This window comes from Sorex araneus, chromosome 4, assembly GCF_027595985.1.
Source record: "Sorex araneus isolate mSorAra2 chromosome 4, mSorAra2.pri, whole genome shotgun sequence".
Taxonomy (NCBI): Eukaryota; Metazoa; Chordata; class Mammalia; order Eulipotyphla; family Soricidae; genus Sorex; species Sorex araneus.
In genome coordinates this window covers 99,615,776-99,639,284 of record NC_073305.1, presented here as the reverse complement: position 1 = coordinate 99,639,284, position 23,509 = coordinate 99,615,776, and the positions used below count along the sequence as shown (strand labels likewise).

Sequence of the window (23,509 nt, the reverse complement as noted above, 5' to 3'; positions counted from 1 at the left end):
ATATCTCATAGTTACCTGTTTGAAAGAAATACTTTCAACTAAACCTACATGTTCATAGGGAAGGGCAGGGTCATCTTTAAATGTTCCCTGTAATACCACTCTAACTCTTCAGTCAGTGACAATTCCCAAACCAAAAATTACCACCCCCACTATCCCCCACCAAAAACCCCTTCCCATCATAATTTTTATCCAGATTGGGTCCTGGACCATTTTCTTCCATCCTGGAGCACCAGCTTGCCCACTTTATATTGACTTGACGCATAAAATAATGAACGTGTTCAAATTTTCTCTCATATTAAATTTTCCATTCTTAAGGAAATGCAGTCTTAGGGCTGCAATTTTCACTCTACTGATATTCTTCATTGTTTTAAGATTACACACTGCCTTTAGACATTGAACCTGTGGAGGAAAAAAAATCAACTATTTTCTATTGCCAGAATATGGCCAGTGTTCCCTTTAATGCTTCTGTGCATATTTTTCTCCACAAAACAGTTCCTCCAAAAGGTTACAGCTAAAATCATGCTCACGTATTGGGGTATATATTTTCCGCAGCTCTTCGCTATTATTTTCTCAATTATGTACAGTCTGATTTGATTCTTCTACCACAATTAGTTCTTTCGTAATCTGTTTTCCTACCTATACAGATGAATGCAGCAAAACTCAAATATTATACTACTTGACTATACACAGTTTAACAAATTTAACATTCATCTTTATCTACTGACCTGTGATATCTATAATAACCTGCTCAATTTTACCTCACAACTTGTATTTCTCGTAATAACAATTTTGACTTAGAAAAACTAGCCATAATAAGCAAAAACATCTGTGACTTGCATTATTCACTTTCATTCATATTTTAAACATACTTTCATTTTTTGAGTTTAAAGGAAAACGTAAAAATAAATATGCAAGTATTTACACATGAAGTGGGTGCTCCAAAATTTTACCAAAAATGATAAAGTTTAATAAATATTTCATCTTTCAAAATAAAATACTTTTTAAAAGAGAAATCATGGGTGTGTTTCAGTGGTTGAGTATGTATCTTCCATGTATAAGACACTGCGTTCAATCTCTAGCACTCAAAATATTTTTTAAAAGTCTTCTATGGATAAAAGTAAATAATGTTGATTCTATAATGGTAATCATAAAAATATAATCCTAATAATAGTAAAACAGTAAGTCATTTGTTCCAGCTCTTAAAAAATATTTTAATCATGCAAAGCCAACATATGTACTCTAACACAATGCTAAAATGTTAACTAAGACAAAAGTGGATTTTTATTCATTTTACAGGATGTATAGTTGGTGATTATTATTAAAAATAATTTCTCTGATGAAACTCTAAATATATCAGTTTAAAAACAATATTTTAAAATACAGCAGTAGGCAACAGAAACTATTGCTCTTTACACATTTTTTTTGGCAAAACACTGCCATACAGTTACAGAATTATAAAATAAGTATTTCATAGAACCATACAGATCCAGAAACTGGTTACAACTCCTACCACATACACATGGTATTGGTACGAACAGACATGCACAGCATTCTGTAATTCATACTACAGTAGAATACAGAGCACGGAGAAGGCCCAGCAGCTGCTGGTGAGTCAGCGGTTAAGTGGGAAGTGAAACATCTTTATAAGAATCGTACCTATTTTCCTGAAATACATAAAAATAAGGAGAGTATTGTTTTAAAATTTAAACTGACTAAATCCAGTCTGCAATCTCGCTTCCTCAGAAGAGCTCATATTTAACTTAGGAAACAAGTGAAAATCCCCCTTATTTAAAAAGGAAAAACAATGCTTGTTCGAGAACCTAACATTACCCTCTTGTCTCTCTTCCTGGTGAAGGCACATATGCTGTCAACATTTGAGGGGATGGGAGCTGCCACCTGTCTTAGAAACACATTATCACTGAATCTTCTCAGTCATTGTAGCCAATACCACAATTTGGATTTTTATTAACAAAACCACCCAATTCCTGGTACACTCCAGAAAATGAATTAAACGTAGTGTCTGATCATTTGATTACTTCCATCAGTCTATGGAAAAAGTTTTCTCTGTTGAGCAAGCGGAATTCATGATTTGAGTGAGATTTCTAATTTAGATTGCCTTTCCATACAATCCCTGAGTTCCATGGCATATGCACCAAAGAGGTGATTCATAAACATGCCCCTAGAAAGCTTTAGTAGCTCCTTCATCATCTGTTTCCAAAAACCCATAACTGTTTATATCTTTATTTCTGTAGTGAGCTTTTTGCTAATTTTTTTTTTTTTTTTGCTTTTTGGATCACACCCTGTGATGCTCAGGGGTTATTCCTGGCACTGCACTCAGGAATTAACTCCTGGTGGTGCTTGGAGACCATATGGGATGCCAGGGATCGAACCTGGGTTGGCATGCAAATAGCCTACCAGCTCTATTATTGCTTTGGCCCAGAAAATTCTTTAACTTTTGTTTTACTGTGTTTTACTTTTCCACAGATGAAATTCAATTCATCAGTACTGAAAATAAATGCTTATTTGACTACTGTGTACAGAGCTTGAATTTTTCTTAATCAAAGATTATCAAATAACTAATCTTTTTAGTTAATAGAACTTGTTCCATGATCTTCATTGTAATTAAAAAAATAATTTCATAACATATTGTATAAGGTTTCTAATTTTTTAAGCCAATCTTTAACATAGCAAATAATCACTGATGTCTTTTCCCTCTCATTTCATTTTTAAATTATGTAAATCATTGTTCAAAGATTTTTTAGCATACATCTATGAAAAAAAAAACAACCCAAAAGAACTGGAGAGGAAGAAGATAGACTAGGTATTTTAATATATTTCCCAAGATAAGTTAGAAAGGTCCAGTTATAATTCACATACCTGCTGCCTAGTTGCTCAGAATTTCCTAAACTACTAAAAGGTGCTCAATAAATAGTAACAGATATTTATGCAAATTGATCCCTTTAAAACTGTGCATTGAGTTCAAGGTGGCCTGTCCACACCAGAAGTCCAAGTTAATGGAGACCAACAGCCTCATTTTCACAAGGTAACTCTGAGGAGTCAGTGCTGTGCCACTTCAAGATGTGCACCATGATTCTTGGTTACTGCTTCCTCTTTGAACTTAACTTTCAGAGTTCAGGCCATAAAACAAAACAGCTAATTGTATCCTCCATATGAAAACTTTAATCCAAGAAAAAAAACGCATAATAAAAAATTATTTTCCCCAAACAAACAGTAAAGTCAATGAAACAGGGGAGAAGTAAATAACAAAGAACTTTCTTATCTGGGGGAAAAAAAGCAAGCACAGTACTTTCTTTCATGTTCCATACTAAAATTATGCACAAAAGTCTCTCAAGTAAATTTCAGATTATTCTAATCATCTAATAGAATTAAGTATTTATTTTCTTCAAATTTTAGTTCCATCGAAAATCAATGGCACATTAATATTACTTGTAATTTAGAAAGTTTAAGATGAAAATCATAACAAGTAGCAAAATTAAAATCATTAACAACAAAGAATAGCTTTTTAAAATTTTAAATACTTTTTGTTAAATATAACACATCATTGAAACTTGTAGTAAGTACACTTTTCTATGAACCAATGCTACTGTCACAAGTGAAATGCTTCAAAAATGAAAAAGCACAAAAGTAAATTCATTAAAATAATTATAACTGTGGTTTGGAAGTTCCTTAGACAAGATCTTACGAGAGTGTAAACTTAAACTTCTGAATAAAAACCATATACATTGATTAAGGCACCTCCAGGCACTCATATTTATAATATTAGCTTCAGTAATAAGGGAATTTTAAATACACAGTCTGTCCCCAAACACAATCTGCTGGGTAGGCTGGATAACTGGAACAGGGAAGGAGGCAGGGTAGTACTCACTGTCACCCTAGAAATTACCCACACCAATCTGTTCATGTAATAAACAGTACAGAATCCAAACCTGAGAGTTGGTATATCCACATATCCACATCCAAATTCCTAGATCCAACATAATGCAGCCCATCTTCCCTATTAACTGCATCTAGCATAGCCAAGTCCAGCCTACCTTTCAGACACATAACACAAGAGAAAAAAAGAGGAATTTTCTACATAGGAAACACAAAAATCTTCAAAACTTAAAAACCATTACTATAAAAAAGGATCTCCATCCACCACAAATAGAAGACCCATAAATATAATTACAATCAAACATAATCAAGAATGTTCTTTTTCTCATGTTAGAAAATAAAGCTTTTAGAAAGAAAAAAACTGCTTGATGTAGTTAGTTCATCATAATCTCAACCAGAACACTGTTTTGCACTCAAAAGACTCAGCTTTTTGATTTTTTAAATTTTTGATGGGGAAAAGGGCAAAGGGGTTTGGGTCGCAGCCAGCAGTGCTCAGGGGTCATTCCAGGTAGTACGTGGATGACCGTATACGATGCTAGGGATTGAACAAGTATAAGGCAAGAGACTTAACCCCTGTAATCCTGTAATATCTCTTTAGCCTGCAAAAGGTTTAACTTTAAACAAATGACTAAGGAATATAATATAATTCAACTAATTTTTTTTTTGCTTTTTGGGTCACACCCAGCAATGCACAGGGGTTCCTCCCGGCTCTGCACTCAGGAATTACTCCAGGTGATGCTCCAGGGACCATATAGGATGCTGAGAATCGAACCCCGGTAGGCCACGTGCAAGACAAATGCCCTACCTGCTAAACTATCACTAATTCATCTAATTTTTGAACACTCAATATGGAAATTTATTTGCTAAAATTTTTTTTAAGTAACTCAGGTGTAATACTTTATTCCCTTTTTCACCAGCTCCTACTATCTCTCAAATTAAAGTACAAATATAGACGTAAATAATTTTATGACAAAATATGAAACACATGACTGTTTCAGATAACATGGCATTATTTTTCACTTTTAAAATTTAATACTTTTTTTAATCTTAAAATTTTTCTAGGAATCCTGAGTTAACATTGTTTATTTTCTCTTTAAAGCTGAAAAAAAGGTCTCAAAATCTAAAAAATGAAACTTTACAAGATTTTTAAACTGAATTGAATTTGATTTAAAATCAGAGATGGGTATTTTCACTTTTATCATGATTCTTTGAGTTTCTTATGAAGTTGAGTATGATAACATAATGGCACAATGTTAGTGTTATAAACTTTTATCTACTATGCAGAAATGTTTTTATGTCTTTATTTTAAGTTTACAGTATTTCAAAATATTTTCACATATATTATTCCTTATATGTATGAAAACCAAAATTTAGAAATGTAGACTAACCAAGCAGAATAACATCTATTTTCTGTGAAGTGAAAGTTCATATTTATCAATAGCCAATCTCTCATATACTTGCAGTTTATGGTTGGTACAACAATAAAATCTATACATTTACAAAGATTCACTATGTCTAGTTATTTGGCCATGCTTTACTGCATTTTATTAACAGCTTCTCAGTAAATTTCTGCTAGCATATGTAATTTTTAAAATACAAAATATCAAAGTAAAACCCAGGGGACTGTCTCATATCTATGACACAAGGAAGTACATATCTATAGATCATAATTTTAAAACTATTAAATATACAAAGTATTCTTAATAGAAAAAAATCTAGACAGTCAATTTCTATTTTCAAAAGGAACAGTATTTCTTACTTGTTCTCTACAGAATAATTATTTCATGAGTTATTTACAGATTAGATGTAAAAAACATACTTCACATGTGAGTAAGCGTTTAAAAAACAGAATAGTGGGAAAAGGCTACTATTTATGGTGTAAGCCAGGCAGTTTTCAACTTGAGATCAAATATTCTTAAATTAATTGGCACAATCTAGTCAAACAGCTAATTAGGGATAATATTCTACAAGTGCTATTGTCAAATGAAGTGCTTTTATTCTAAGGACTCTAATATACTACAATTTTAAGTATTTAAGATTATATCCATTTATTTGCATATCGGACCACTGTTTATATTTCATCTGATTATAAATTTGTAATATGCAATTAGAAATTAATCTGAGCATGTTGTCATACATGAAAAAATTTACAAGGTTTTGAAATAAACTAATCTTATAATTCAACCATACAACAGCCTACTTTTCTCTCCTAATCCTAGAAATTAATGAGTTCAGTGGGAATAGTGCTGTAACAAGCACATTTGAGGGTCCAATGAAATTGAAATGTAAAAGTAGAATTGTTTCCCCACCTCCTAATAGTCACTTCACAAAACAGTAGAAAGCAAAAAAAGGCATAATCTGGGAACGAAAAATGAGGAAATGTTCAATATTTGAAAAATAATATTACACTAACATTCATATAAATGTGAGGTTCAGCATGTGAACTTCAAGGCAATAAAATCATATTTCTAAAGGTGTACTATTCATTTTTTAGAAATCCTCTGCTGAAAATGTGTATCAATAGAAATAACAGCAGGTGAGATGATGTGATTTAAAAATAGGATACAACAAAAATTCTCTGGAGATTAAAGGGAATAGAATCTTTCTTAAAAGCATAAGAGATATACAAAGCCAATTCTTTGCTAAATGAAATAAAGTTAAAAAATTTACTATTATCTGATTGCTATATTTGTATGTATACTTTGAAGTACTTAACCACTTTTTGATCATGTTCCAGTCTATAAAAATAATAATAGAAGAGGAAATAACTTTTATCTCAATATTAATACAAGGCTTACTAAAACTGAGCATTTAGAATTTCAACTCTGTCCTCAATTTCAAGATTTGACAACTGAAGAGCTGCATTACATTTTTTATTTACAAAAGTGATACATAATGAACTAATCCATAGTAGTAATTTTTATAATACAGATAACACTGAGATATAAACAGTTTTCCCACATGGCAGAGCATGGCAAGCTACCCTGGTGTATTCGATATGCGAAAAAAGTAACAAGTCTCACAATGGAGACGTTACTGGTGCCCACTCAAGCAAATCGATGAGCAATGGGATGATAGTGATATAGTGATAAATAGTTTTAGGGATCACTGCCTTAATGCCAGTTCAAAAGGCATACCCTTTAAAACGAAAAAATTCCCTTTCTTATTTTTTAATTCTAAAATATATTACACATAGAAATAAGTACGAAGCACTAAGTTTATATGGAGCAGGCATAATAAGAAAATTTCTTGAACTTTTGCATCAAAATTTGTTTTTAAAGAGCTTAATTGATAAAAATCTTCTTTACTATTTTAAACAAAGTACATTCTTAAATTCCCAGTACTGAAAATCCTTCGTGCTCCATTTATATTTCAATACAATAATGTAATTGTACAGTAGTGAAGCACATACTTGCTGACGAAGATGGTTAAATTAGAGCAAGCATGGAGAAAGGGAAAAGGGAATGAAGCAAGACTAAAAAACAAGTTAGGGAGATCGTAACTTCCCAAGAACTTCCATTTTACTTATCAAAATCTAAAAGATGTTGAGGTATGAAAAAAAGTGGCAATTTCTTTCTGAATTTATGTGAGAGGACAAAATTCTTCAAGCTAAAAAACAAAATGCATACAACCAATCCGGGTTTGGTCCCTGGTACCCCATAGGGTACCCCCAGCTCACCAGGAGTGATTCCTGAGTGCAGAGCCCGGAGTAAACCCTGAGCACCGCTGGATATGCCTCTAAAAGAAACAAACAAAAAAATTTGAATGCAGATTTTTTGCATTCAAAATTTTGCAAAGATCGGTGTATGGCAGCACAATAAAATCATCATCTAGATTTCCTTCGTATGAGCCGAAATCTCTCAAATATTTTTTAATATAATAAATGCTATATGACTATTTCATGTGTTCAAAGTAACTGTTGTGGACAGAATTTGAAAACCCACATCCTAAAGGTGTTGCAGAACATAATTGTTTATTGGAATTTGTCTTAAAACGTACTGAATTCATTGTAATCCCCCCCAAAAAAAAAACCACCAAAAAACGAAAAAACAAACAACAAACATAGCTGATATCAAAAACAACGGCTAATACCAGAAATGTGACCTGTTTCTTAGAGTAAATAATACAATCGGTTGTTCTTCCCTTACCTAGATTGGTATGTGAGCTTTTGGATAAGTCACTGTAATAGTACATCATCATGGGAACCCACATTTCCAGGATTTTCACAATCTGTATTATGCTCATCACCTTTTTCATTGTTCTCGGGAGATGGACTCTCCTTTTTCTCTGTGGGATTACTCGGTGGTGTTTTCTCAGGCTGAGGATTTACATTCTCAGCATCACGGTCCTTCTCTGTGTCCTCTGTATTTCTAGGCCTGGCAGCGTCACTGTTGGGCTCTGTGCTGGGCGGGTCTGCCTCTTCTCCAGACTCTCGAGGTGTCACTGGTTTTTCTTCAGCTGTTTTGCTACTGGCATGATCAGCAGAGCAGGAATTTTTGGAGTCCTTGGATTTTTTGTGCACAGAGGTTTGGGTGCTGTGACCAGAAGTGGGAGGGGCAGGCATTTTCTGAGCTTTGCTGCCCTCAGACTGTTCCTTCCGTGGTGGTCCCCAGATAAAATTCTCTGAAGGTGTGTAATGTTTCTGGGCAAAACGTAGGAGCTTTCTCCTTTCTCTTCTGTCTCTAATCGTATAAACAAAATACTCCAGAGCACTCTGTTTAATATTGGGAATAGTGTTTTCCACAAGAGCTTCATGGAGAATAAATTTTACAAGAGGAGATTTAAAACTTTCATATCCAAGCTCACCAAGGCTTTTAAGAATACGGGTGATCCTTAAATAGTTGTGCTGGGATCTGGAAGAGAGTATTGAGTAAAATAAGAGGGATGTGAAACCAGGGAGAAAAAGCAGGCCAATGACCATTATCAGAAAAACCTTTTTCAGTAAATATAAACATGGAAATATACCTTGAAATTACTTTTCTAGATATGCTAGGTGCTATTAAGAAGAAAAAATTAGGAGGTATTGAATACTTTTACCCAAAGCAATGTCAAGCTATAGGAAATGCAACAGCATATCACAAATTCCTCTTTCGTTCTTTTATATTTAGATCTAATTTTTTCTTCCCATGGGTGCTCAGATATTGTGTTAAGGATGAGTGGTCTCAACAATGCATGGTGCCCATAACAGATTACCAATACTAAATGTGTTACGTGCACATTTGCTATCAAAAAATACAATTCACAATAGAAAAGAAATAGCTAACCCTCCAAATTTGCCAATGCATAAAGAAAAAGGTAAATACTAATCACTTTGTTCAAACAGTTCTGACAAAGAATACCAAACTGCCAAACTGCCTTAGCACAGTTAAATAGGTAAGAGCAAGGTTTCCACAACTGTTTGCTACCACCCCAGGCATTGCTGGGTAGAAAGTAGACAGCAGTAACCTGAAGTGCAATTGGGGAGCACTTCCTGTTTGTGTAAACAAAGTAGATTTCCTGGGGGAGCACTAGGTGACCTTTTTTTTTCTATTAAAAGGGGGAGATCATAGGCCACATAAATTTGAAAGACTCTTGTTAAAAGCCTTTAGCATGAGCTGTGACTCACACAACTGACTTGTCACCTAAGGAGAATAGAGCTGTGTGAAATGATGTGTTTCTTTAAGGCTCAGAATTTTCAGGGAAAAGTGACCCTCACCACAAGGAACTGTGCTAAGAACAAAACCTATACTCAGGGCACCTGGGACTAGGTATATCATAGATACTATTTAACATGATTATCATTGCTGTTGCTATTTAAATATTTAGTATTAAAATCAGTATATATGTATGCATCCCACTTTAGTGACTTGATTTTCTCCCATCTCTGATTTCTCCTCTTCTCATATTATGAAATGTTAAATTTTGTTTCTAATGGCATGGGATCCCAAGATGATTGCTCCCCTTCACTCCATCTACCTCCCATTTGTACTAGTGTCTTTCTTCTCTTTCATAGACTAAAGACATTGTCAGATTTCAAGGCCTCCCCTTCTTCCCCCCCACCCTGCACAATTCATAAGCTATCTTCACTATCTCACTCAGCCTAATACACATTCCTGGATCATCCAAAAGAAATCTCTACACACACACACACACACACACACACATATACATACATATATATATATATATAAATCATGTGCATTATCAAATTATTTGCTATTTTTTACCCAAATTATCATTTCTATCTCAAACTTTCATAATCATCACTTTTCTATACCTTTCAAAAACTTCTTTTATACCTTAGACATAAGGTATGCTTCATATAAGCATTGCACACCTGTCCTCACTTTCGAATAACTAGCCAATTATTTGGAAAAGATGGAGAAGGAATAATTTAAGGAATGAAAGGGTGGTTCCATTGTCTTATATTATGATAAAATTTTATTTGTACAAAACAAAACCTCAGGTTAACCAAACACTGGACAAAGCAAATCCAGCAGTTTACTTTAATCATTTCCATAAAAAGTTAAACAAAAACATTATTTTACTATTAAACTGCTGAAAGCTAAGGCTAAAATAAAGTATCACTATTACTGTCATCCCGTTGTTTATCGATTTGCTTGAGCAGGCACCAGTAACGTCTTGTTGTTACTGTTTTGGGCACACTGGATACGCCATGGGTAGTTTGCCAGGCTCTGCTGTGCAGGTGAGATACTCTCGGTAGTTTGCTGGGCTCTCCAAGAGGGCGGAAGAATCAAACCCTAGTTGGCCGTGTGTAAGGATGGCCAAGCGGACTAAAATATAGTAGTACAGTTATATTTCAGCTTTGTGAACCTATAGTTTTTAACAGGAAATGAGTTTTCTGAGATAATAGAAGTTTGAATATCATTAACACAATGTACCATGAACAGTTGTATTAACCTAGTAGCTAGGTGATATTAAGTTTGTAGACTAAAAACTTAGTGATGAAAGTCTCTGGTCATAATATCTGCTTTACATTCTCTGGGAAAGAAATGTATGGAAAAGTAGAGGAGCACACAAACAACACTATAATTGCACCCAACTCAGTATCACATATCTGGGACAAGATGAATAGCCGAGTGAAAATTTCTGTATATATTTATCTGAATCAAGCATTTACCAACTTAAATATCTAATTAAGAGTGGAGAAAAACAAAACTTTGTGTTGAAGGAATGAAGATCAGGATTCTAGAACAAAATTATAAAGAAAATGGATGGTTCCATATGATTTGAAATAGATGTTACCAATAAAGGCTAGGTCTTTTGAGTAACCTCTGGGTTGATCAGCACAACCCCAAGAGAAGCTGGCTTTCAGGCAGAGGTAAGGGTAGTAAATAAGGCTGAGCTGTAGGGAAAACTAGGTAGGTGAAGAGAAACACACAGATGGTGAAAACCAGGAACAGAAAAGAAGAGTGAGAGAGGGGAATTCCAGGGTCTAAATTTTTGCTCTATTTTGGAAAGCCAGTTCGCCTTTCACGTGGCCGACCTGAGTTTGATTCCTCCGCCCCTCTCGGAGAGCCGGGCAAGCTACCGAGAGTATCGAGCCTGCTCGGCGAAGCCTGGCAAGCTACCCGGGCGTATTGGGTATTCCAAAAACAGTAACAATAAGTCTCTCAATGAGAGACGTTACTGGTGCCCGCTCGAACTAATCAATGAGCAACGGGATGACAGTGACAGTGACAGTGACAGATTGATAAATACAGTGAGTAAGGCACTTGCCTTGCATACAGGCAAACTAGGTTTGATCCCGAAGACCTGATAAGTTCCCCTGAGTCACACTAGGAGAGACCCTTGAATGCAGCACCAGCAGTAAGCCCTGAGCACTGCTGGGAGTGACTAAAAAACCAAAATAAGTAAATAAATAAAATTGGAAATACCTCTTAGAAGTTGGTCTATATATAGATTGTGACCTAAGTGCTCAGTGTAGGAAAGGGGGAAGAATAACTGCAGCAGCATTAGTGGCCATTCAGAATGGGATTGAAAGCAGACTATAGATTGAACACGATAGCCACCCAGTACCTCCATTGCAACACCCAAAAGGAGAGAGAGAGAGAGAACAAAAAGGAATTCCCTGTCACAGGGGTGGGGTGGGGTGGGGGGGACAGAATGGGGGAGGGTGGGAGGGACCCTGGGGCCATCGGTGGAGGAGAATGGGCACTGGTGGAGGGATGGGTACTTGCAGGAACACAAGCAGGAAACTCTGTAACTGTACCCTCACGATGACTCATTAATATAAAAAAAAAAGAAAAAAAAGAAGTTGGTCTATATATTTGTACTTTTTCTAAAAACATCTCACTACCTTTAGTCAAGGCTGATTCCTCTGAACATTAATTCATTTCACTTTTTTTTAAGTGTTTAAGGAGAAGGGTACGTAGATAAGTTATTAAAGAATGAATTGCAGTGCATTTGCGGGAAAAACAGTACAGAGCAAGTATGACAACTCAAGGTGCAGTATAGAAATTAAAAAACAAATAAATTATAAGTTTGAGGATAAGTCAGAAGAAGACCCAACCAAAAAAATTGTTTTTATAAGTTTCTCCTATTATATATTTAACTCCCTAAATATAAATTTTCAGCAATTAAAGCAGAAAGAAAAATGATTTTTTTCTGTAAGATTCAAAAGGTTGTTAGGTCTATCCAGGGAAAAGAACTTAGGAGATAAGTGTTTAAGAAAGGAAAGGTGGTGGATGGACAGATTAGAAAGACCTTACAGCTTACGTATTTTCCCCATCTAAGCAAGGAGAGGTTTAACACAATCTTTCAGAACTATTCCATTTCTAGCTACCAATTAAAGAAGCTTACAGGAAAAAGCCAAGGAGGATTTACTCTAACAAACATATTTTAACCATCATTCACTCACCCACAAGCATTCACCAAGATTGCTATTCCAACCAAAAATAAGCTTGGGAAAGAGTTCTAAAAGATAATAAACATGATGACATGGAAGATGAGGCACTATCAAATCATCTCCAAAGACTGACTTCTGCTGACTTTCATGTTAATAGTTTAACTGCATAAAGCTTTTTAAGATGATATGTTATAAGGGCTGAGAAACTTTAGTCATAGATAGCTACTGCATAGCTGAGTAGAGGCTTATATACTTCTGCAGTAAGTGTCCTATATAAATCAAATATAGCTTGAGTTATGAGTTAATGGGTTTTACAGTCAGAATTATAAAGCTTTATGCCCATATCTTTACTGTTTTAGTACAAGTTACCATTTTAATAGTGTTGCCTATAATTCATAGAGTAGAAGGGAGGTGTTAACATTAAAACTTATACTCATTTTACAAAAACAAGATGAAAAACACACAAAATCACGGGTGTACACAAAACTGATTTGCTAGCGCAAAGAAAAATTTCTTAGGTCAGTCTTTATTTCTTTTCTTTTGGTACTTTCCCAGTCAGCTAATTATAATGTGCTAAAAAAAAAAAAACTACTTCAAAGCTGTTAGTTTTATAGCCCAGAATTCATAACTCACCCCATAATTAAAAATAAAAAAGAACAAGCTTGCATATGAAGAAAAGACTAAGAAAAACAAAATTTGGTAGTAAGTATTAATAAAAATTATGAACACCCACACTAAACAATACAGAAAATCAATTTCAAATAAACTATTACATTTGCTTCACCAGTTTTGTGATTAACCAAAACATTTGCCCTTAACCCAAATATAAAATATTTAAAAATTCACATTTAGCATTTCCCTTTCTTTAGTAAATGGATGGATACATCTAGTCTTATGAAATGATTTTTATATATCATAGGCTTCACTATGGAGACATTACTGGTGCCCACGCGAGCAAATCGATGAACAACGGGATGACAGTGCTACCGACAGTGCTACAGGCTTCACTAGACAGCCTAAGAAGGTGTCATACTCGAGAGCATTAGGAGCCAAATGAGCCATAAGAAGCTTACAACCTAGTAAAAAGTATTTGGGAAACTCTCTAAAGCAATAGTCATAAATGTTAAGGCACGGGCCTAAAGAGGAGAAAAAGAGGACTTTCCTTTCTTTAACTGCAGTAGTAGGAAGGTGTCAAGCTTAGAAGAGAAAGAGTCCTGAAGCTGGATAGCCATATTTCAACTTGGAATTTTCTCCTTTGTTATGACTTTGTACTGTTTCCGAATATAGGATGACAACTAAAACCAGAACAGCTTTTGGCTTAAAATCCTGAGTCCATTTTCTACTGAAAGAGAAATCCAATCAAAGGGAAATAGCATTTGCCCCCTGAAGCAACTCAGGAGTTTTACTTACTCGTTCAGATGCTGAAACCTTTCCTGCCAATTGACAGCCCGAGCAACGTTGCCAGTTTTGTCGATAAGTTTTATTCCAAAAAATTCTAGCATCATTTTATAAGCCAGAAGGAATCTTCTAATTGCTTCTTTTGTTTTCTTGAATTCCTAAGGAAAAAGAACGTTTTTGAAATGTCAGTTGAGATGCTTCTACAGCTAGCAGTACACAAAAGCAATAATTTCACACAAAATGAAAGAGATTTACCTCAATCTCATATGTGGTTAGTTCTTTAGCATAAAAGTTCAAACCTTGTTCTCTCAAGGGGAAAAGCCTGTTTTTTTAAAAAAATATATTTTTATGTTAATGTTTGGAAAGAAACATACATGATTAAATAGGACGTGCTTCAAAGATAGATAATATATAACTAACCATTGTATATAAGTGTGGTTGTGCTCCAGCTTTTCATAATCTCCTTTCCACTTATTCAAAACTTCTTCAATGTAAACACCTAAATAATAAATATTTAGAAGATAAACCTTAAAATTTTGTTGAAGACATTCTAAGATGTAATCACTAAATCTTTGTATTAAAACTTAAAAGATTTTAGAATAGCACACACAAATTATGCTTTAAAAAAATAAATACCCTATCCTATAACACACACAATTTTTAAAAATTAATGGCATTCAAATCTCAGGAATTTTCAGAAGTAGGCAAATTATGGCCTTTCACATATTTTGTAAATAGTGCTTTATTAGAACACAGCCATGTGTATGCATTTATATGCTTTTACACTTTAAAAGCGAGATGAGCTGTTACATCAGAGTTCACATAGTTCACAAAGCCAGATGCAGTCTGGTCCATACAGAAAAATGTTGCTAACCCCTGCCCCAGAAGGGAAGAATTAAAGGAGAGTGAAAGAGAAAAACAAGAGCATATAGGAGGTAATTGAAGAGAGAAAAATTGAAGAAAATGTTCCTATGTTATACTAGACCCATATGAAACATAGTGTATATCATTGAGCCTAATCTTCAACAAACTCTTCCCCAACCAACTTTATCTCCATTGTACTAATGAGGAAATCATGTAATCTGTTTATAGTCACAGACTAATAAAAGAGTAAATCTAGACATGGAACACAGATATTTCTGATTCCAGAAGAGTAAGCCTTATCACTATATCATATTAGTAACTTCTAATGTCTTTCTATTAAGAAAAAATTTCCCGCTGCTCACATTTAAGCTCTCATGATTGATTAAGTAAACAGTAAATTTGACAGAAAAAAATACTATTTTTCTAACAATAATTCACTTTTGTTTCCTCCAGTATCACCTGTTGGTGGTAAGGTCCATTATGCTCATAAGGTGTCTGCTAAAATACTGTTATTAATCATACTGTTGGCTCTAGCCATCATTTGAAACCAGTAACTTCATAACTTCCCATGTGGTCTTCTCTGAACTCCTCCACTTAGTACAATACATTGTTCTTGTTTGTGGCTTATGCTTAATGTCAAGTGTGAATGTAAGGACTGTATGTGTCTGTCCAAACACATATTGAACAAGTGTGTCAACTGATATAATTTACATAAAAAAGAAGAATAACATGTGATTTTAGTTAAAACTTCTGACCTGTATCAATTTGAATATTTCAAATAGAATTTGTAATAGGAATTACAAACGGTTAACACACTTCAAAACATATTCACTATTAGGAATACAAAAATATTTTATTATGAAATACTGTCATCTCTCTGTATTCAATGTTTTTTAATATTTGAAAGCTCCTATAGATAAATTTTATCAAATCCAAATCTTAGTCAAATTAATAATCTAACACTGTATTTCTTCAAAAAGATTCTCTATTTCAAGTCCTAAAATGTCTAATGATCTTATATTATTGCAATTAGTAAATAAAGTAGTGTGTTTCCATCATAAGTAAACATATAACAGTACTTTTATCCACAGATTTTCTCCCAAATCCAAGTGACTTTGACAGATATTGGAAAACTGATTAAAGACAAATGGATCTTGGGTTGTTTAAAGACAATTAACGATTTCAGCGATATCCTTAAATCCTAGTTTCCAACTAGTGCATCTTTCAGCTCACAAAATAGGTAATTTCTCCTCCCAACACTATGTCCAGTCTATAAATCTGTTCCCTCTGTGAGTTTCCAAATAGTGTATGGTCCTGACATTTGGGAAGCTTTGTAATCCATGACACTCATTCCCTGCCTTACTGCTGTGGATTTGGCTGAGTCTCCACTGAGAAAAAGGAGCAGGAGCCAGGACCATCTGGTCAGTTCATAAAGATAAGGGTTCTAAGAAGAAAAATGAGCTTTGTTGCTTTGACCTGGATAAAATTGGGATGCCCATCATAAGCCACCAAGAAAATGGTGCCTCAGTGAAATCTGTATTAACTAGCCAAGTTATATAGTATGAAATAAATTACCAAAGTTATGTAGTATCACAGATACAATCCTCTCATGATAGATTTAGCAAAGCATTTATGAGAGCAACTGTAAAGTTATGAAGGAGAATGGAAGTTTATTTGGCAGAGTTATGGAAATCTGTCTTTCCCTTTCCAGGATATTAGAATACTCAATTGGAGCTCCTGTAGCTCTCTGACCCCTGAATCTGAAAATTAACAGGAAAGATCATTCTACTGTAAATAAAACTTGACAATAATGTGTGAAGTAATTCTCAGAGATAGCACAGTGGAGAGAACAATGAGGTCTGAAGTGAGACTCAATTCAACAACCATGCGAGCTCACAAGTCAGTCACTCAAGCTGGTAGACCTCTTGACCTCATCTTCTCCTCTAATATAACCTCATAATCTAATATTCTATGTTCTTATAAATCTCTCTCTTTCACTTACAAAAATGGGCCCTGCTACCTTTCAGATAACAACCGCTAAAAATAGGTGCTGCAAATGTCTTGCTTTTTAGAGCTTTTCATCCAGACTCTGTTAAAATGGATGCTCAGGACTCTAGGGTTGAGAATTTGGGCACCTACTGAAATGCACAGCAAAGTCAGTTTTTGTACAAACACACTGAAATATACTGACCATCAAGTAAACAACAAACCATAATGTAAGGTAATATGTGCTTTTTTACCACAATCACATATTACTCACCATCTGGCTTAAATGGAATCTTATTCTTATAAAAACGAAGATTGCTCAAGTCATTTTGATATCGGATATCTTTGAAGTTCTGCTAAGAAAAAACACAAATCAGTCTCCAAAATACATTACAAAGAACTGAGAATCCTTGCATGTTTTCTCAGCAGCACCACAAATTTAGAAAAACAGAAAGGAAATAGTTCACATCTGGGGGAAAAAAATATTCTATACGCTTACTTACTGGGTACTGGTGACGATATTTGTACAGATCTCTTGCAGCATAAAAACTTCTCTTTGGTTTGGTGGTTGCTTCAGTGGAATCACCACCCTAAATGAAAGAGGAATTATTTTTACATATTGAAAGCATAATAATTTCATCAAGAAGTTTCCAGAACAAACTTAAAATAATAAATATTCATAAAGAAAGCTTTTCTCCGACTTTTTACGAGCACTGTCTTTCTCATTCATACTCAATAACATTTATCTTAAGCGTATAAGAAATTTTATAAAAAGTTTATTATTCATTAAAAACCCACAGAAACCACAGTTATAGATGGATATCCAATATAAATAGAATACAAAATGAAGTTCAGATGCATTTTACCAAAAGCTAACCTAGTGATTTTGTGACAAAATTTATTTTAGAAAACTTTACATAGTACTAAAAATAAATAATTGATATTATTTATTCATAAAGTAAACAATGTTAAATTTAATCAATCCCCAAAGAAAATTGTCATTAATTTTGCAACATTTAATTTTAGTTGGAAGTCAAGTTGACAAAGGGAATTGACAAAGGGAAAAGAGGTTTACCAAAAACAACTTTCTTTTTTATTTGGGGGTGTGGTCTGGACCACACACAGTGATGCTCAGGTGTTTACTCTTGGATCTGCACTCAAGAATTACTCCTGGCAGATCTTGGGGGTCATACAAGGCACCAGGGATCAAACATGAGTTTGTTCATGCAAGGCAAATGCCCTACTCATTGTACTATCTCTCTGACTCCCCCAAATCAACTTTCCAAACTCTGCAGCATACCACAACATGTACAGGATGGTATGAATAATCTTGTTAATTCAATGAAAATACAACCTAACACAAGTGAACAAATTTAAAACATAATGAACTTCAGTATAGTAGTTTATATGTGGCCATTTGCCATGCTATTTATAATTCTAAGCCAAATTCCCAGTACCAGAAGTAATGCTTAAGTAAAATGCAAGGCAGTAAAACTTCTTATATTCTATATGTAAAGTACGTGGTATGTTATAATATATAAGAAAGTGCTTTGTGTTTAATGGTATGCACAAATAATAATTAAGAATGATGAAACCGGAGACAAAGTTTAAAGCTGAATATTCAGTAAAATCCTCCCGCCCAATCCTTTCTTCATCACCTCCACCCCCATCTGTGTTGACAGACTGGCATCCTGTAAGCAATTTTCACACATTTCTGAAGTGGTGTGATTCTCACTATTACTACAAGTACAGAGATACTTACTTTAACACCAAATTCTCTGGTGTTTAACATTAGCTACTCTGTCATGTTACATAAGCAAAAAAAAAAAAAAAAAAAGCTTAAATTCTGGTCCTTTACCACACATTTCAAAATAGCTCTGCCTAGCAAGTTTCTGAATCTATTTAGCCTGAGCTACAACCACATGAATCATCATCTTGCATTTGTATAGAAAGCCCGTTTCCGTTTACAAAACACCTTACATGTGTATTATTTCATTTGGTTCTGACAGCACACCTGCTGCAGTTCTTTGTGTCTCCCTCCATCTTGAAAACAGGACAGCCCGGACTTAGGGAAGTTGAACAAGACCAGAGTCCGGTAACAGGGCAGGAACTCCATCCCCAGATTCTGAGCGGCTAGATCCAAATCTAATTTCAGCTCTACCAAGAATTGACAGATCATAATAGATGCCTTGGTAGACTGTCAACAGTCCAGGATGCAGAGTGAGGAAATTTAGCAGCATCTTAAGGTGATTACTTACTTGTGAAGCCTTAAGCAAATTGCTTAACTGAATCTTCCTTTTATCATCTGTGAAGTGAAGATAATGACTCATGCCCTACATATTTCCAGAATTATCATGAGAATGACTGCATCCTCTGAGCTCCAAATCCACCAACCTACAAGCATCCGTCTCAATTCCTCCAACTTCTGCTCTTCTTTAATTCTCTAGTTGTTCCCTATCCTTCTTATACAAGGATTTTTCTCCCTTCCTTCCTTCCGTTTTTTTTTTCTTTTTTTTTTTTCCTGGCAGTAGGGGAGGGGAGAGGACGGGGAGACATGGGCAATGTGCAGGACTTACTCTTGGCTCTGTGCTCAGGGATCCCTCTTGGAAGGGCTGACGGGGGGTGGGGGGTAGCATATGGGATGTAGGGCAAGTACTTTACCCTCTACACTCCAGCCTACTGAGCTAGCCCTCCAGCCCAGGATTCTATTTCTTAAAATATTATTTCTATTTCCTGTATTATCAAATTTTTCTTTCTTCTGGATCATTCCCCTTAGCAAACATGATGTAGTATTGCTAATCTTAAAATAAAAATATTTCTCTATTCAAATCTTCCCTCAACTACAGTCATGAACTCTGTCTGATTTATAGGTATCACCAGAAGTTGCTCATAGTCCATCTCCTTCATATCTCCTGGGCCCATTAATGGGCCCATATGCCCTGGGCCCATTAACCTTGTGCCCTCAGCCTACCATCAGAAGAGCTCTGTGAAGGTCACTAACAAATATCTATCTTGCCAAATCACTTTTGTTTTTTTTTTTTTAATATGAACCATGTCCTGAAGTGCTGGCATCCCGGGGCTACTTGCAGCACAGCACAGCCTGATAGATACTGGGGATGGGGTCCATGTGGTAATGGAGCTCAAACTTGGGGTGTTGTATATGCTCTACTATTTAAGCATCCAGTCCCTTGTCAAACCATTTATCAGTGCTGAACTCAGATGGGGCTGGGGCGATAGCACAGTGGGTGGGACATTTGCCCTGCATGTGGCCAACCTGGGTTCGATTCTTCTTCTCCTCTCAGAGAGCCTGGCAAGCTATTGAGAGTATCTCGCCCACTATGCCAGAGCCTGGCAAGCTCCGCATGGTGTATTCGATATGCCAATAACAGTAACAAGTATCACAACGGAGACATTACTGGTGCCCACTTGAACAAATCGATGAACAACAGGACAACTGTGCGACTGTGCTGTGCTACAACTCAGATGACCTCCCAGCAGCACTAGACCAGTTCAGGCTTCCCTCCTACCTAAGTCAGACATCTGACCTTTCCCACTTTCTTCCCTTTTCAGGGGCTGGCAACGTCAGCTTCCATTCTGCTTCCTTTTCTCCATGTACACTATGTGGAGAAGTACCCAGGATTTAGTCCTTAATCCTCATCCCTGATGACCATTTATCTTCCCCTGACTCAAGTACCATCTCTCTTACATGCAGTTTCCAGTCCTGAACTGAGGCTCCATGGGCAGTTATAATTAATTATTCAAAAATTGTACTGGATATCTGCTTGATTTGTTTGTCACACCCACAAACTCCTCACCCCTGGCGCCATGTAACTTCATTAACACCCAAGATCCAGAGACTATAAACAAAGCTCCCGGAAAAGAGTGACACAATTTTTCCTGGAGCTCGCAGTCACATTTGCGGCCGCACGACCTTTTTATTTTTTTTATTTTTAATTTATTTATTTTAATTTGTTTATTTTTTCCTGCACAGCAGAGCCTGGCAAGCCACCCATGACTTATTTGATATGCCAAAAACTGTAACAATAACTGTGCTCTTCGTGTTCCTGAAGCGAGCCGACACCACTGGGCTACACTAGCACATGACAGGGACAAATGAAGACATTACTGGCACCCGCTGGAGCACATCAATGAACAATGGGATGACAGTGATACAGTGACAGCGATCTGCTTGATTATCAAACTCAAGAGAATTTTTGTTTGTTATGAAGATGCTTGGAGGATAAAAGGTATTAGTGGGACTGATGGTGCAGGGGATTTAACCTTGTACCTGTGATCGACCTCCTGGGCCACAGCAAGGGAAATCTTGGTTTAACGTCTAAAGCTTTCTCCCTTGACTCTCCCATTTTACTTAATGGCACCAAAGGAGATGATGAGAAGTAATCAGTTTGAGACATGCTGTAAGTAGTATATGCCAATTCCTGAACTGGAAATTCGGGAATTGGGTTCTTCGTCGTCAAAAAGCAAACTAAAAACAGACATTGTCAAGCGGGCACCAGTAACATCTCCATTGTGAGACTTGTTACTGTTTTTGGCATATCCAATACGCAACAAGGATACTTTCAATAGCTTGCAGCTCTCCGAGAGGGATGGGGGAATCAAACCCGGGTTGCTGCATGCAAAGCAAACACCCTACCCGCTGTGCTACTGCTCAGATTAATAAAAAAAAAAAAAAATACAGCAACAAAGGGGAAAGGGAGAGTTGTGGTCTACCATTTACTGGGGCTGTAATTAAGTGACTGAAACATTTCATCATAGGATTGCTTCTTCACTGGATTGAGTGATCAGAGCTGGTGGGTTTTTTTTTTTTTTTGGAACCCCCAAACATCTCTGAAAGGTCTCTTAATTGGAGACAAGAAGAAGGGGGGAAAAGGTGAGATAGTTCATCTAACATTTTTCTCCATTGACTGGAAGATTCAGAATGACTGAGCAGCAAACCAGAACACAAGAGACGGGGATATTTCCAATTCTAAGAGGTTCAAGATCCTGACAACTGGGGAGATGGGATCTTGTGTGTGCTCCTTGGCTGATCTTGAGCAAGTTTCTCTCTCTAAAATGGGGATGAAAAACGGCAACTCCAACCTCACCCTGGAAATTGCAGTCGACTGAAACAACACACTTCGAATCGAGCCTCTCTGTATGGTCTTTCTTTCCCACCCAAACGGAGGAGACGGTCATGAGGACCAACAAGACCGTTTCGGCGGTATCACAGAGGGGATGGCTCTTCAGTAGCCAACCAAGAACCCCATGGTGGCATCTAACAACGGGCTCCATTTCTTGGATCCTTTCTTTCATCCAGGGGGCCTGGGACCCTTGGGCGCTGCACACTTCAGCAGTGTGTATGCAGTTCCTCCTTTTCAAGTTTCAGAAGGGGCATTCGCCTCTTAGCTCACCTCTTCCCCAAAAGGCATCAGGCAAATGCACAGCAGGATCAACAAGTCTTTCCGGCCGCAAGAAGATTTTGAGTGCCTTGGAAGGGGCTCGGTGGAGAGAGAGGCCTTACAAGAGGGGCGGGCAAGGAGGCGTTTACGCACCTGCCAAGGGGACCGGCTAGAGGACCCCTAGGGCTGTGGACCCCACAGTCGGGGAGGTGCTCAAGCTCCCGCTGGGGCCCGAGTGGGTAATTTTTACCTGTAAGGCACACACGCGCCGCTATTTTTAGACAGGTTCCCCCCAGTCCATCACCCAGCCGCGCTGCAGAGGCCAAGAAAACCCCCGCTGCAAGTTGGCTTCTGCTAAAAGGGGACTTCCCGGGAGGGAGGGGGGGACGCCCAGGCTGGACCCCCGGCGGGCAGCGCAGACTCCGGCGCTCCCGCCCCGCGCCCCGCGCGGCCGCCCCGCGCCCCCCGCCTCCGTCTCGCCGCCGGCTCCTCTAGCGGGCCACCTCGGTCCTGCCTCCAAGGCCCGGCCCGAGGCCCCCGCGGGGGCCGCGTACCTGCTCGGCGCCCGCCGCCTCGGCGTCCCGGGGCCGCCCTCCGCCGCGCTCCTCGGGCTGCGCGGGCTGCTCGGGCTCCCGCCCCGGGGCCTCGGCGTCCCCGTCGCCGTCGCCGCCACCGCCGCCGCCGCCGCCGGCCGGCCCCGGCTCCTCGGGCTCGGGCTCCGAGTCCGTCTGCCAGGTGGAGTCGCAGTCCTCCACCGTGGTGGGCTCGCGGAAGCTGACCCCGCCGAGCAGGTTGCCCATTGAAGCGCCGGCGGCGGGCGCGGGGCTGCCGGGCTGCGGGGCTGCGGGGCGCGGGCTGCGGCTGGCGCGCTCAGGGCCCCGGGCACGGCCGCGGCCGCCCGCCGCACTGCCTCAGCGCGCGGCACGCCAGACGGGCACCCTCGCGGGGAGGAGCCGGCGGCCCCGGGCCCGCCGCCGCCAGCGCGGGAACCCGCCCATCTGCCTGCCTCTCCTCCCCGGGGGCGGGAGCCCGCGCGCCGCCGCCCCGCCGGCCCCTCTGCCCTCGCCCCGGCTGGACAGTGGGCGGCCGCCGCGCCCGGCCCTGGCGACGCGCGGCTCTG

At 37.8% G+C, this 23,509-nt stretch overlaps 1 protein-coding gene across 4 annotated transcripts; it reads right to left on the bottom strand.

The window, feature by feature from the left end:
- Positions 1 to 188: 188 nt before the first annotated feature.
- On the bottom strand, positions 189 to 23,284 carry OGFRL1 (opioid growth factor receptor like 1). Of its 4 annotated transcripts, XM_055134242.1 has the most exons (8): positions 22,944 to 23,284; positions 17,494 to 17,580; positions 17,265 to 17,346; positions 14,561 to 14,639; positions 14,396 to 14,462; positions 14,153 to 14,298; positions 8,043 to 8,747; positions 189 to 399 (listed from the first exon to the last, which is right to left on the bottom strand). In XM_055134242.1, exons 1-7 carry the CDS (start codon positions 23,187 to 23,189, stop codon positions 8,072 to 8,074), a joined length of 1,383 nt encoding a protein of 460 aa, XP_054990217.1. In that variant the 5' UTR covers positions 23,190 to 23,284; the 3' UTR covers positions 189 to 399; positions 8,043 to 8,071. The 4 variants fall into 4 exon arrangements, with proteins under 4 accessions (XP_054990217.1, XP_054990216.1, XP_054990218.1 ...); XM_055134241.1 differs by lacking the exon at positions 189 to 399 and having other exon boundaries at positions 1,187 to 8,747; XM_055134243.1 differs by lacking the exon at positions 189 to 399 and having other exon boundaries at positions 1,187 to 8,747; positions 17,265 to 17,343.
- Positions 23,285 to 23,509: the final 225 nt, after the last annotated feature.

Bases quoted from the DNA above. Each gene is read 5' to 3' on its own strand.
- OGFRL1 (XM_055134242.1), bottom strand. From the start codon at position 23,189: ATGGGCAACCTGCTCGGCGGGGTCAGCTTCCGCGAGCCCACCACGGTG. The intron at 17,347-17,493 runs GTAAGTAAGCGT...GTTTTTTCTTAG, and splicing joins AATATCGTCACCAGTACCCA to CAGAACTTCAAAGATATCCG. The intron at 8,748-14,152 runs GTAAGTAAAACT...ACTCTCTTCCAG, and splicing joins AGGTTTCAGCATCTGAACGA to ATCCCAGCACAACTATTTAA.